Source organism: Amblyomma mixtum, chromosome 2 (assembly GCF_055824585.1).
Source record: "Amblyomma mixtum isolate Tamu chromosome 2, ASM5582458v1, whole genome shotgun sequence".
In the NCBI taxonomy this organism is placed as follows: domain Eukaryota; kingdom Metazoa; phylum Arthropoda; class Arachnida; order Ixodida; family Ixodidae; genus Amblyomma; species Amblyomma mixtum.
In genome coordinates, this window is record NC_143013.1 from 321,513,917 (window position 1) to 321,529,706 (window position 15,790).

The 15,790-nt window shown below is 43.7% G+C and overlaps 1 protein-coding gene across 4 annotated transcripts in view; it reads left to right on the forward strand.

Moving 5' to 3' along the window:
* Positions 1-15,258, forward strand: part of LOC149365167 (bleomycin hydrolase) — a 32,481-nt gene extending 17,223 nt beyond the window's left edge. For 3 of the 4 annotated variants that reach the window (XM_089575268.1, XM_089575270.1, XM_089575271.1), the window contains 6 exons: positions 544-699; positions 3,565-3,723; positions 6,677-6,744; positions 9,599-9,719; positions 13,081-13,144; positions 15,061-15,258. In XM_089575268.1, the coding sequence (XP_089431394.1) occupies positions 544-699; positions 3,565-3,723; positions 6,677-6,744; positions 9,599-9,719; positions 13,081-13,144; positions 15,061-15,212 (720 nt within the window). In that variant the 3' untranslated portion in view covers positions 15,213-15,258. Of the gene's footprint in view, positions 1-543; positions 700-3,564; positions 3,724-6,676; positions 6,745-9,598; positions 9,720-9,802; positions 9,883-13,080; positions 13,145-15,060 lie in introns of those variants that run through there. The other variant, XM_089575269.1, reaches the window with a different exon arrangement.
* The last annotated feature ends 532 nt before the right edge of the window (positions 15,259-15,790 follow it).

Sequence of the window (15,790 nt, forward strand, 5' to 3'; positions counted from 1 at the left end):
GTGCAGTTTGAAAGAAAAAAAAAATTGAAAATTCTTTCCAACAAGTGTACAGAATAGCAGACTGGCACTGTGTAGAGCCGTAGAGCAAACATAAAATTGCAACCATTTTGTAGCGTCCATGATATCTCGTTTGTCTCGCCTTTATTGATCATGCCTTGCTTTGGTTTCGATTGTAGGTTGACCCCCCCAACTCCGGAGTTTCTAATTTTAAAAAATAGGTGAGCTTACAATTGTGTAAATACGGTAGCCTCTTGCATTTCCACACCTCACTTCGGGTGTAGGCAGTGTTCAGTGACACTTGACATTCTCATCGTAGTCAATGCCACTTCAGCATGGCAGCTTTGGCACAGGTCTAATGCTAACCCACTTGCGCAGGACCATCTTCTCTTTCTCATTTGAAGAGGTATTTAATAAAAGAAGTGTTATCAAAGGCGCTCTGTTGGCCACAACATTTTACATCCAAATGGGTGCTCTATCAGTCTGCCCCTCTATTGCTTGCTTGCCATGGAGGAAACTCTTATTCCTTTGGCTTGTCATATCCAGGTGTATCGTATTGCATCAATTTGCCTGGGAACGCCGCCGGCTACTTTCACTTGGGAGTACTACGACAAGAACAAGACCTACAACCAGCTGGGGCCAATTACTCCACTAGAGTTTTATGAGAAGCACGTAAAGGCAGTGTTCAACTTTGATGACAAGGTATGGCACAATTTCACCTACGTGTTGTGGGTTACCATTTGCTTTCTTGAAAAAGGGGAGCTGGTCCAGGCAGTAATTTGTTTTTTCTTATTTGTAACTAATAGGCGTGTGCAAATATTGAAATTTTCAGATACGAATATGATGAAAAATTGCTACGAATATCTAATCGAACATCTAATATTGTTCAGCAAGAAAAAGTATCTTTCAGAAAACTATAAACCCTGTTGGCCTATTTTTCTTTTTTTCAAAATGGTGTATGGTGTTTGCAAATAAACTACAGTTAAAACTCGATTTAAGGGGGGACACTGGTCTTGAAAAGAAAATTTTATTAATTTAGTCATTGTTATGAAATTTACAGGGCACATATATTTTTGTGCGCTGATTCTAGATATATCATTTAATTTCATGTAATACAATTCCTTGAGCACTTATGCACTTTTTATGCTAGTATTTTGCGGAGAGTTTTGAAGAAAATTTGCTGCAGGAAACTTGCTGAAATGTATGCCATTGGGTTCTCTTGACACCAAGGAATGCAATAAGGGTAAAATTATCATCCTGGCTCTCACAGAACTTGAGTAATAGGGTACTGAAGCTGCCACTTCAGAAGCAGGAATACACACTTTCCTTCTCATTTCTGAAGCGACAACTTCAAAACTCTATAACTTAAGTTCTATGATAGGCAGGAAGACCATTTTACCCTTATTGTATTCTTTGGTGTCAAGAGAACCCAATGGCATACATTTCAGCGAGTTTCCCGCAGCAAATTTTCTTCAAAACTCTCCACAAAATACTAGCATAAAAAGTGGATAAGTGCTCAAGGAATTGTTTTACATAAAATTAAATGACATATTTAGAATCAGCGCACAAAAGGCATCAGTCAAAACTTTCGTTGTGACTGTGTTTGCTTCGGCGTTCACATAGTCGGAGACACTTATGCCTATGGGCACTTCATCCACTGAGCGAAGGTGTTACCAGGCGTCTTCATCCTCATGCACGGCTCTCGCGCAGTCCGGACCAGCTTCGGCAGTTTCGAGGCCTAGTGTACCGACACCGGCAGTCCTGAAGCAGTTGACAATTATCGACTGCCTCAATGCTTTCCAAGCCGCCACCACCATCTCAACCGACATAAAAATATCTATTTTCGTCTCTCGCTTCAGCTCCAGGTTGAGAATTCTGTCGACGACGCGACGCTTATATGCGCACTTAACGCTATTAATTATTCCTTGATCCAAGGGCTGAACCACGGACGTTTCGTTTGGGGGGAAGTAACGAAGCTCCACGCTGGTCAGCTCGACCTCTGCCTCCTAGTAGGCCGTGCAGTTATCTAATAACAGGCACACTTTCCTTTTCTGGCGACACATGTCGCTGCCAAATTCCTTGAGCCATGTAGCGAAAATGGCACGCGACATCCAAGCCTTTAAGGTGGATGTGGGGATCAGATCGCAAAAATTGCGAAAAAAGTTGATTTTTGAAAAGTACTTTTTGGCATCTCCAACACTGTTTCTATGTTTCTATGTTGTACTGAAATATTTCACCGAAAAATAAACTTTAAGCGCTCCAAGTAAATATATTTGTCGGCATCTACACACAGACAGTGTGTGCTAGCTTAGAACTTTCAGGCTTGTTTTCTCGAAAGTTTGTTTTGAGCTTAATACCTTGCTCGTGGAAAGCGTAGCGCAGCCATGGGTGCATGGATTTTTACCCCGTTAGTTTTGTTGTGACCACTGAAATGTGGTCTGCGTTAAGACAGTCTCAGACTTACCATTTAGCCTTGCATGTTTTTAGTACATGGTAATTAGAGCATGATACATTCCAAACATAAAAGAAGGTGCATATTGTGTACTTTAAAAAAAAAGAGCAGAGAAATCTTAAAAAAAAAATTAAGAGAGTCTTGACTTACACCACACTTATCAGTAAATATTAAAAGCATTTACAGACCTGTAGCTTGTTTTTTTGTCACGCTAGGCTTTCCACAAGCAAGCAACATGGGGACAACATATAAACAATGATAAAAGGGAAACTACTGAAGCTGTCATTGTGAAACTTTATACCTGATTGCTTGATGCTATGCTAAGCCAGTCTGCCACATTTCATCACTCTAAGTCGAAAAATAGAAAAGTTGCCTTCGATCCCCTCATACCCTCTTAAGTTGGCAGAATACTTCACAGGAAGCTTTTTGGTGCCTTTAAAACATCACAGCCTCGCACTCTTTCCGATGACAAGCGGGTCTCGTTTGTCGGTACCGTCCATGTTGACGCACAGCAAAAGAGTCAGCCTTTGCTTGCTGTGTTTGCCGCTGTGGCACGCCCACCCCTTCAGGGCGAGTGTTTTTTTAGGCAGCATTTGGTAGAAGAGACCGCTCTCATTGGCTTTGTAGACGTCGCTGGGGGCATATTTTTCCAGTATGTCGGGCACGTTTTCAGACTGCCAGTCGCCGACTACAGCCATGCTTACGCTGCTCGCTTCACCGCTGAGCACTTTCCCGACGATGCCGTGTCGTTCTTTGAAGCGCGACAGCCAGACTGGACTTGCCTTGAATTCGTTGTCGCCCAGCAAGCACGCGAAAGAGCGAGCTTTTTGTTGGAGCAGGTCTCCACTCACGGGAATATTCTTCGCCTGCAAATCCATAAACCATGCGAAGAGGGATTTTGCCTTGGGGAGTAGCCTTCAGCGTTTTTTTGCGCGAGAGATTCCCCAACGAAGTGGCACGGAGGATGTCATCTTTCCCTTTCAATATTGTAGAGATAGTACTGGCTGGAATGCCATGTGCTCAAGCCACATCACATTTCTTCTGTGCACTTGTCACAGCACTCAGTGCTTCTCGAGGATGTGACATTGATTCATTTTATTTTTATTTTCCTGAAGGTGTGTTTGGTGAATGACACCCGGCCATCAAACCCTTTTGGTGACACCTACACTGTTGACTGCCTGGGCAACGTGGTTGGAGGTGCTGCAACCATCTACAACAACCAGCCGATGGATGTGTTCTTGCAGTCCATTGTCGACTCAGTTAAGAGCAATGAGGTATGTGTTCATAACGAAGGAAGGGCTATTTTTATTCCAGATGACGTTTTCCATGCATGTGTGCAGCATTCAGGATTACGAAATTGAAGAAAACCTGCTGCGATTAGAACTCTCATATGGAAAGCCCAATGATGTTGAAACTGTGCTGATGTGAGACATTTGTGGCATTAAGAATCCAGTTGGTCCTTGCAGATGTTTTACACATAACTAGCTGACAGCTGAACAATTTTTCAGGCTCCAATCATTCGGTCTTGAGGCTGGATGGCCTCTTTCAGGATAATTGACATTGGTGATGGCAGGGGCAGCATCTTGGCAGTAGGACAGGAAAGAGACTGGCCAATTGGCGAGGGTGCTGAATCGTAGAAGTGCGTGTCATGAACGTCTGGCTTATTCGGGGGCCATATACCAGATGAGTGCTGTTAAGTATTAACTAAATTAAGAATTGTACACAATGCAAACTAGAGAATAATAGATTGTAATAGTCGCACCTCGTTAATATGACCCCTGTTAATAGAAGGTATTCACTGAGGCCGTGCTACCAGATGGCGCAAGCGACGTCACAGCTAGCGCGCCATGTTGGCGGTCGTTTCGCATCAGCTTGCACAGTGTCAAGTATGGCATGAGGTACCAAGCATATGTTGTCAGCGATCCATAATATCTTTGCACATTGTTAAATGCATCAATGTCCACTTTTTTCTGTGTAATGCTTTGTGTGCATTGTTTGCTACCAAATTCTGTGCTGTGATATAAAACCAAGCTGCCTGTTCAGTGGCCACCCTATCCACAACTCAGCAGAAAAACTGGCCGGCTGCACTGCACACAAGAATGGACACAACTTTCAGCTTTTAATACCAGTTGATAACTCTCTGCTACTCGTGCAGTAGACAGCGTGGATACACAGCACATTATTGATTACTAAAATTCCAAAACTGGCGCCGCAGAAACTCATATTTCGAGCGGCTGTAGTCCGCGATTTGCTGAAGCCTCACAGACTGTGTTTCAGCAGAAAGACAGAGCTTCATAGCTGCCTTATTAATATGATAGAATGATTGAGCAAATACCGTCATGCGCTCGTAGCACGAACAGCAGATGCAGCAAGAAGGTTTTGCAGTTTTGACGAGCAATGTATCGCTGCTTCAGATGCAGAAGACCTGTAATCCAGGCCGGTTCGCAGCAACGCAGTGTGCAGTGATTCTGCTAAATTCAGTAGTAACACGTCACTTTCAGCAGAGAGAGATAAGTTGAGCTAGCTAAGTGAACAGACATGTCGAGTTAATCGCCTTTCCAAAAACGGCACTTTGGCCGTCAGCACCCACAGTACGGCTCATTAGTCTCGCCCGCTTGTCAAGCATTTGCACACTGTCATTGATTTGTATGCTCTAATCTCTTCGTCTGTTGGCAAACTGTAGCCATGCACAAGGCAAGCATGATATCGGTGAATTCAACGTGCAGCAGCTGTCCTGTACGTCACACAACACGCCAGTGCCCTCCGCATTCTTGCGAGTTGATGTTCTCACAAAGTGGAACCTTTTCAGCCTGCCCACTGTTTTCTGTTTCCTGCAGTTCATGGCATATCCACTCAGTCATCCAGTTTTACGGGTTGGACAAAAATGATCTGTGACGAGAGGTGAAATACACGCAAATTTTACAGGTCACCGTAGAGTTACCTAAATGCTGCAGTGGATGCGCGTGCGCAACCACCAACATGGCAAATGTCGTGCCTACAGCTAGAAAACTGGCCGCTAGGTTTTGAAGCAGAAGCAGCTGTTCTACCTTTGACTGTCATTCTCTCAGCTGCTTGTGGCCTACGGGGCCTCCTAGTCACATAATTAGGGCCCGGAACTTTAGACATTTGCCTAAACATGCCTATAAATGCCTAAACGCGGGATTTTTGCACTTGCCTGCCTTTTTGTCATTTTTTAAGAAATACTTACTATTTAACCGTAGTTTTTGCCTATAAATGCCTAAATCCGGCATTTCGGTCCTCGGTGCCGTTTTTCAATTTTGAGACATCTGTCTAAGTATGATGAAAGGAGCGCGCCTATGCACTCACAAAAGGCGCGGGTCTCGCCGAACGTTTTTCTCGAAGTGTAGCGTGAACATAGTGTGACGAAATGTTTTTCTCGAAGTGTACCAAGAGGCGAGTTTGGAAAGAGGCCTGACATACATTAGCGCAAACTACTCAACTCTGACGGAAAGGATCACAAAGTTGGAAAAGGCTGGACACTGAATAGATGAATCATTGAAGGTAGTGGCAGAAGTACCAGCAGCACTTCGGGGACTGGAAGTAAAGGGCGCTACTGCTTCTACGAAAATGCAACAATTGATAGAAAAAATAGATGCCTAGAAACAATTTCCCAAGTCAGAGACCTTCTACGCGGAGACGATACGGCCACATCACCTGAAGGCCTGAGCCCTTATCAACTCATGTTTTAGGTTCGCGCCACTAACTTCATGTGACGTCGAAAGAAGCCTTTCAAAGTAGAAAGCTATGCTTAGCGAAAACCGAAGGCGCTTCAAGTTCGAAAACCTGAGAATGCGCTTTATTGCTTCAGTTGAGGACTGCGTGCGCTCCGTGATTGACTGGCGAATCTTGTACTTATGAATAAAGAGTATTATTTAAGGCGCCTATTTCTGCTTTACAGCGCCTATTTCGGCATTTTTTAGAGCCTAGATGCCTGCCTTTTTCGGGGTTCTTTAGTGCCTAAATTTCCGGGCCCTACACATAATGCAGGACAACTGGATTATCCCTCTCCTGTGGCCACATCAGCTGGTTGTGAAGGTGTGCCGTTAAAGTGGTGTTACATGGATTATCACTGTAGGTTTGCTTTGTAGTTGTCTGGTGAGCGCTAACGCTCCTGTGCTGTGGATCTACTGCACATTGGTTAACCTGGTGGCCTCGTTTTCCATCACATGGGATGTTCATTTGCCAACTTGCTGTTTATCTTTTCAGCCTGTGTGGTTTGGCTGTGAAGTTGTCAAGAGATGCGAGATAAAGCGGGGCATCTTTGACACAGACTTGTAAGTAGTCCAACCAAGTTTTTGTAGTTTGGAACAATTTCCTTGTATTTATAGGGCTGTTCATTTTCAGTTGAAACCAGATTTTACCGATTCTTGCACCCCAAACAGATTTCTTAAAAGTTGGGTTAGACCTGATATCTGCCTGAAAATGTGCCTTCTGACTACATGGTATTCCTTTGCAGAAAGCTGAAGACACCGCACGAAAATTAGTGGATGTCTAGTACATATTCCCGACCAATGTTTTCAGATAACTCATGATTTTAAACCTCTTTTAACGCTTGTTATTCATGGTGCAACTTAATTTGAGGATGTGGTAGAAGTGAGAGGTCAGAACAAGGGTTTTGACCAAATGTCTTATTGGCATCATTGTATCATGTGCTATCCACAGTAGTCACATTGTGCTCTAAGGCTCTTGTGTGTTCAGAAATATTCACTCTGATGCTGAATTAAGGTTCTTGCTCCGTACAGAGGCAGGCAGGTCTTGCATGGACACTGAAGTTTTGTGCTGCGAAGTAATTGCAGTAAATGAGAAAAAAGAAATTAGGCGATGATTACGCTTCCCAATGCGAATTTTTAGTGCAGCTGCTGTGGTACTTAAACTGTATGCGACCGCATGTGGAACATGTAATACTAAACGGAGGCAGCTCTGGATTCTGACTTTGGCAGCACGCACAGCTTTCCACCGCCGATGAGCCTCACCTTGGTCGAACAACCGGCGCAACTCTTCCCTAATGCAGCTGACTGGATGTGGCCATGGTAGCTGCATGATGTGTGGAAGAGCTGGCATAGCGAACTAATATGATAGCTCTCTGCTGCCGACCTAACAAGCGCTACATGACGCATTGCGCACAGGGTCATGCCAAAACCCAGCACCGTTAGTCGCCGCAAAGCACGGTTGCGGGAATTTTTTAAAATGTACTGTAAACTAGTGACTCCTTTGAGGTCTTGCATGCGTCATTAACCTACACTCTACATAATGACTATACATAATACTAATTACTACTGGCATAATGACTACACTATACATAATACATAATGAGCGACCTACACTCTACATAATGCAGGCATTTTTAGCCAACCTCAAACCCCCTTTTCATGGACCCTTTAACGTCCAGTCATGAAGCGTCAGCGTATGACGTTGGGGCAAGCAGTCGTGCACTCATGATATGTCCTTGCAGCAAGTGTGCGCATGCTGGACAAGAAGAGTGGGGGTTGTGTGTGCTTTTAGGAACATCTTGGTACATCGCTAGCTGGTTGGGATCAGTGGTAGAGGGTATTCCTGACCCTTTGCATGCTTTCCACTGAAGCTGCAGTGGTGGCATCTCTGGTCATGGAATCCTGGCAGACTTGGGAGCTTATATGCTGCTGTTTGGGGTGCAACTCAGCTGCCACTTTTTTTAATGTGGATAGCGTTAGGCGTTCCATTCATTACAGGATCCGGTGTAGTTGGCATCCTCGCTGGTGTGTGCGGAAAAGCTTGATTGGTCAAGAGGGTCATGACATCATACGTTACGAAGTCATACACACCACAACGTGTTTACTAGGTGCCAACGACCCTTTTGGCCTATGTGTTGCGTGCCCACCTGGCATGCAGAGGGCCCAAGTTCGAGCCCCAATGCTGGCTGTTTTATTTTTCTATATTCTGATTTCAGGAATTCTCAGATTTTTTTGTGATTGATGCTGGACGTCGGGCAATGCCAGGTTTTCAACATAACAAGCTCCTTACGCTGTTGCGTAAAAAGTGGTTAAAACATTAGAAAACTGGTGATTAGAAGGTCGCAACATGACTCGAACATCATTAGGACATATGAGTACATGAAGTAAATGAATTGCACTGGAAAGAAAGTTGGGGTGATTAGTTGGGAATCGAATCCCCGGCTCTTGGTTTGAGTCTCACACTGCCTCCAGGCCATGCAGGTGCCGTCCCTGCCAAAAGTAACCGGGCAGCAGGGGTTTGTTTCTTAGCCGCGTAGCGAAGCACTCATGGCAGCCCTTAAGCTATGAATCTGTGTAGAGTGAGGTGAACCCTTGTCCTCACGTTCTGACACCTTTCGGCTTTTAGGGGTGCCGTAAAGGCTCCGTTATGCGGTTCAGATGCAAAAACCTGCTGCTCGGTTACTTCTGGTAAAGGGGCACATTCACACAGCTCGGTCAATATGGGGGTTTGCATGCATGTCATGCGGTCTTTCACATAATATGGAAACAGTGACCATATCTGCGTTTGTTTCTATCTTTGACATCGTCATTTTTTAGATGAGCAAAGCTGCACTCTGCTCGTATTTCAGCTTAAGTTCTGGTCTGGACGGAAAGTTTTGCAGGTCTTTTACTATTTTTAATGTAATGCACGATGATTTTACTGTTCATAAGTCATGAATGCATGAGGTGCACAGTATTTATGCACAAAGACGAACAGGGGAATGAAACAGACAGAACAGGTGAAGTGTGGGATGAGGGTACTGCTCATACCCCAATCATCTTTTTGTGAAAAATTATTGTCCTACAAAACAGTTTCCATTGCGCTGTGCCTGTAAATGCTACTTTTGTGTCCCGCTGTTGCTGCCCACACCAAAAGGAAGCTCCGTATCCATATTTTTATGTGAAATCGAGATATTTTGGTGTGTACTGTGTGGAACTTCTTGTACTATGATTTTTAATGGAATGAGTGATCGGTTTCGCCCAGATATATTCTGGGACTTGTGGCCCTCTGTACATCCCATAAGCTTTATTTGATATGTAGTATATAGTATTCTCTCTCTCATGAGTTGTACGCCATAACAAATAGTTTGTTATTGTGATTGTTGAAGGGAACACATTGTCCTTGGCCATTGTCTGATAACCATTTTTCTCCTTTCAGCTTTGATTATGAAGCACTCTTTGGTACCACTTTCACACTAACTATGTCAAGAGCAGACCGCCTCATCTATGGAGAATCCTGCATGGGCCATGCCATGCTCATTACTGGAGTGTCCCTGGATGTAAGTAGTTTGAATTTTTAGGCCTTGTGGCATAAGTGTGTGTATTCCTGAGAAAACTCATGTTTTTTTGTTTCTTTGTATAGAGAAATAGTCTTCAATTGTAAATGATCTAACTACATTTGTCTATATTCATATGCATTGCAAGAACTGAGTTTTGAACTGAATGCTTGGTATGTATTCAAAATCGTCTTAGTATTTGTCACAGATGAGTAGCACGTCTGGAGTGCTAGCTTTCAGTAGTTTTGGTTTAAGGATTGCATGTGGCAGTCACATTTGTTAATGTATATGCATTGCTAGGCAGGAAATCTCTAGGGGTGTGCAAATATTGAAATTTTCGAATACGAATTGAATACAAATATGAAGAAAAATTGGCTTTGAATATCGATCTCTTCAGTAGAAAAGAAAATTTTCAGAAAATGATAAACAAGAAAATGTTGTTTGCCCTTGTTTATTTTTTTTTTTTTTCAAAATAGTGTATGGTCTTTGCAACTGAAATAAAGAAAGCTAGACTGACTCAGCATCGTATAAAAAAAACATGATGTGCACACAGAAATGTATACTACTTTATCCGACTGCATAACAGTAGCCAACCTGCAATGTGGCCTTGCAAAATGAAATCCATGAAATGACTGGCAACAAAAAATAACGAGATGGCTAGTAAAACCTCTCTAATTCAGTGTTCAAGGGACCGGAAGAAATGCCCGGGTTACCCAATGGTCAATTTAGAAATTCCCGCGGCCCCTTAAAAAAAAAAAATCTGCTGAAAATGTGAAAATGCAGTAAAGCCTCAAGATGTGCCTCTCATTTGGGAGGTGCTTTGTTCAATCCCCAGAAGAGCCGAGCACCAGGCCGGGGGAAATCTTGTACCCATTAGAGAACCGGTGGGTACCCAGCGGCACTGAGGATCGAACCTAGCACCTCCCAGATGTGAGGCGCATGCTTCACTTCGAGGCCACCGCTTCGGCTCAAACACCTATAAGCCAGTGATGAGCGCCCAGTTTCGGCATGCTGGAAGAACAACTCGAACGTAAGCGAGGGTGATGGACATTGGCGTCGGAATGGCCAGTGTCCATCAAAAAGATTCTAAAAAGAAAAAAGGAATGACCAGAAACGTTCTAGTCACCATTAGAAAGCAGCACGGAGCAGGGCTTGGACTACCGGCGTTTGCGTGGGCTGAGGTTGGACTAACAGCATTTGCGCGGGCTGACAGCTTGCCCATACAAACTGCTAGAAACTGAAACTACGCGGCCATTTTTGGCCTAGCGACAGGGGCCTTCCAATCGTTGTCATGCCGGCCATTCCGTCCACTTAAGAGGTGCACGGGTTACAATGCACGATGCAATAGGCAGGATTTTTACATAATCGTTGGCCTGCTGTGACACCTCGCCTCACCCCTTTGGCAGCCACATGTAAAGTTCCGCAAGTGGGCTTTGTCACATATCATAGTTGACAAAAATGAGATGGTGGATTTGACTTTAAGAGAGTTACAAAGGCAACAGGACAAATGCCATGGGTGTGGACATTACTAAGTGTGTAACATATTATGGAAGGATTAAAAAAAAAAAAGGCATGCTTTCACGATGAGATTGTTAGAAGTAGGTCCTAGGCCATCTTGTTCACAGCACTTGTGATATATGGGAAAGCCCACTTGCAGAATTTCACACAAGGTCAAGCCTAGCGGCCTTGGAATGCGATCTGTTCAGGAGAAAAACTACGGAGAAGAAAGGGAATAGGACCTTTGTATTGTTTTCTTGGAACTTCAAACTTGATCGTTGGATAGTTTGACAGATATTGTCGTTTTGCCTCGGTCTAATTTCTGAAAGTCGGCGCGGTATAAGATTGCTGGCGGGTATTTGGAAATTCTCAAATATCAATTTCTCGAATATGAATACGAATCGAATATCAAACATATTTGGTGCGTATTCGAAATTTCGAATATTCGAACATCCCTGTAGCAGGACACAACTAAGGAAAAACAGCAGTTGTCAACATTGGGCCATGGCCCACGGAGTCTTGTATTACTCCGCTGGCCACTCAAAACAGTAAATGAAATCAGCTTTTTAATGTTAGACATCAAAATTTTGGAGCTTATATTTTTTTTTTGTGATTGCCTTCTTGTTTAGATGACAAGGAAAGTTTTAACTGACTACTTTTTGTCGGGGAGGAATTCTGTGCGGCGGCCCTAAATATGGTTTAAGCTTCACTGCAGACTTAAGTTGTATCAGACTATAGTAATCACTGTTTTCCATTCATATTAGAGTCAATTCGGTATTTCTGAAGTTGTATTTTGTACTTCAGTGCACTTTGTTCTTGTGTGTTTTAAAAATGCCCAATTATGTCATAAAAAGGATAAATATGCCCTGAAATCACTTAAGGTACTTGCATTTGAATTTATTTGAAGCAAATTAACTCTTCAGTTGGAACTGAGAAGCCATTGTTTGAGCTATGCAAAATTGCAAGATTGAATGTTAACCTTCATTGTGTCAGGGAGTCTCCATTGTAAAGTAGATTTTAATCAAGTGAGTACTTGCTGACGAGCAAACTCCTACATAGCCACAGTTGTATGGCTACAAGTAGAAGCTATACAACTTTTTCAAGATCTTCACAGTCTAAGAAAAATTCATGCTGGTCCGGGACTTGAACTTAGACCACCGTCCCTTGGGGGTCAGTCGCTGTACTATCTAATTTAGCAGGTAGCAGAATTCGTTATCTTGAAGCAAGAATGGTGTTAGTCCACTTTGTTCAGAGGAATCATCTGAGGTGGAGTATAATTGTAATTATATTCGGCAGGCAAGTTGGTTATAAAGCATCATGAAATGAACAGCGCGGTCTCCTTCTTCATCCTACTGTGTTTGTAGTGTCAGATTGTGCTGTTCACTTCATGAAGTTATTTTGTGCCATTCCCACTTCACTGAAATGCCAAGTGAGAGAGTTTTTGTAAATTTTAATGAAATAACTTATCCTTGCAAGTGAAATCGTCTGTGCAGGCTTTTTATACTGAGCTCAAAACTGCTTAGCCTTCGGTGTTAACATTCTAATACCATTGCACCAGTGCGCCGCCGCGGTGGCTCAGTGGTTAAGGTGCTCGGCTGCTGACCCAAAAGACGCGGGTTCGATCCCGGCCGCGGCGGCTGGAATTTCTTAGGAGGAGAACTTCTAGAGGCCCGTGTACTGTGCGATGTCAGTGCACGTTAAAGAACTCCAGGTGGTCGAAATTTCCGGAGCCCTCCACTATGGTGTCTTTCATAGCCTTAGTCGCTTTGGGACGTTAAACCCCAATAAACTAACTAACCATTGCACCAGTGCACTGTTTATGTTGCTGAGGTTTGTCTTAATTGTTTCATTGCTTTGGTTCCCTTAGGCTGATGGCAAACCTGTGAAGTTCCGGGTTGAAAACTCGTGGGGTGATGACACAGGGGAAAAAGGTACATTTTCAGTTTTGTCCTCTTGAGCATTACATTTTTTGTTCATTGCAAGCTGTAGAGATGGACGCTTCCTGCTTCTGCCTATGTTATGCTAAGGCCCCTAATTTTCTGCGGCAAAAATTTGATACCACAAGGTGAGAATAAAGAGTCTGCAGCATTCTGCAGGCAGCCTCCCGGTAGTGTTCTAACGCATACTGCCTTTCGTGCAGAAGTGGTTGCGTGCTTCGCCTCGATGGCCAAAGGTTGTTGAAAGGTTGGTTTTTCCTCTCAGCTCACGAGCGTGGTGGGCTCACTGTGGTAATCTTGAAGGAGAGTGAGAAAAAATTTGCACTATGTTCCTTGTTTGGTTCCGAATATAAAGTGAGGCGCATGGACAAACGAGCTTTGGACCTGGCTTTGAACTCGTCTGAATTGAACTCTGAACTCGTCTTTTTGCCACAGGAACTGGATCTACATGTTCGGAGCATTCTGAGAAACTGCGACTTATTGCCCTGTGTGGCCGATTTCCCTAATTAAATCGAATTAACGTCCAGCTCCCCCCTTTATTTTTTGAATTCTCCCCGTACGGTGGATGGAGTCGACCAATGCGTGGAGTGCCTTTCAGCCAGCTCCGTCGAGGCTTTGCTTTCGCTTTATTTTGTTTTTAGGTGTCCATGAATAAATAGTTTCATTCGCAGATAATATAGCCTCAAAATGAGCCCGCAGAAATAAAAATATGCGCAGACTATTTGCTACTACGGATTATTACGTATTACTCCGCCGATGGCAGAGCAGCAAGCCGCCACGGGACTAGGTGAAAGGAACTCCACGCGTTGGTCGACTCCACCCATCGTACGGGGAGAATTAAAAAAAAAGGCGGGAACCAGACGTTAATTCGATTTAATTAGGGAAACGGCCACATAGAGCAATAAATCGAAGTTTCTAAAAATGCTCGGAATAAGTAGATTGAGTTCCCGCGGCAAAAAGATGAGTTCAGATTCCTCTTCAGTGCACCTTTAACAAAGGATGAGAAAGCATGCAATTGAAGGCGCAAATGTCATCGGTCCAAATCCTTCTCAAATGCTACCACAACATCCAGAAGGCTGTACAAAAAAAAAAAAAAAAGCTGTATCAAAATTTTGGGGGGGAATATAGTTGGGAATGCTGCCACCACATTCGGGTCAGCCATTGATGCCATCGCTGTGATTCCTGCGGACACGGTCTGCGGACAACTTCCGGCGATGGCTTTTTGTTCGCATGAGCCGTATAATGCTTTCTCACTAGTAACTCTCAGGCCGCATGATTTCCCAATAAGCTGCCTTCGTTATCCTTTGCGCCAACTCGTTTCTTCAGTTTGTACCAAGTGCCTTCCGGTAGTTCCAGAACTTTCTTGACACCTGGTTGTTTCTTCGAATGCTGATTGCTTATAGCCTGTCTTTTGCTGCAGCATCTTCAGGGCATAATTTTTTTGTTTTCTGTGTGCATCCAATTTCTCCTGAATTTTAGGTTGTGGACTATTTCCTTGTCTTGCTTTTTGGTGGACTGTGGAAGCTCCTTGGCAGCTTGCTCTTGCATCTTAACACCCACATCCAACTTGCATTTAGGTGTCCTTTTTCCTCTCCGCTGGTTTTCTTTTAGTACCAAAGATTGAACTTCATCATCTGTTCGTGAAAACCACTGCACTGTGAGCTAGTGCTTGCAGACAGCCCCGGTGCCGCAATGCAGGTATATGCGCTAAGAGCAGCTAACACTGCAAAACATTGCGCTAGTGACCACTGGAGTTTATTTTATAAAAGGTGAATGTTGTGTCCATGGAGAGAATCGCATTTCATTCCTTCCTTCATAATTACTTCGTAATACATAGCCAACATGCTCAATCACATATGACCCTAGACACATTGTGCTTTCAAACAAATGTTTTTTCTTTTTTTGTACAGGGTTTTTCACGATGACCAGGGACTGGTTCAAAGAATTTGTGTTTGAAGTGGTTGTGGACAAGAAGTACCTGCCTGCGGACGTAATAGCCGCGAATTCAAAAGAGCCCAAGGTGCTACCTGCCTGGGACCCCATGGGTGCTCTTGCTCACTGATTTTCTTACCTTTGTGTTCAGAAACAAAATAAACAAGTGAAACTTTCTTTTTTCTATTGACAGAATGTGTGTTATGCCTCATTACCAATATTTTTTTCTGTTTGTCGCAGAAATTGTTGGCCAAAGCACGAAACAACTGCTAGTCTTTCACGGTGCTCTCTTCTGTGATGGTATAGGAGCAGTGTCATCATCATCCTGTCTGCGCCTACTGCCGGACAGAGGCCTCTGCCTTCTCTCTCCAATTAACTCCATTCTGTGCCAGCCGCAGCCACCTTATCTCCGCAAACTTATTAATTCCATCTGCCCGCTTAACCCCTGCTATTCTTGCCTTCTCTTGGAATCCAATTCATTAATCATAACAACCAACGGTTATCTTACCTTTGTATTACATGCCCTGCCCAAGCTCATTTCTTGATTTCAACTAGGGTGTCATTGACCAGTGTTAGTTCTGTGACCCACTGTGCCCTCTTCCTCTCACTTAATGTTACACCTATCATTGAATGGCAGGTGGTGCTAATGGTGAATCTGTCACTCACTCTTAGTTAGATCAAGCTCCTTTGGTCTTGCATTAATTTAAA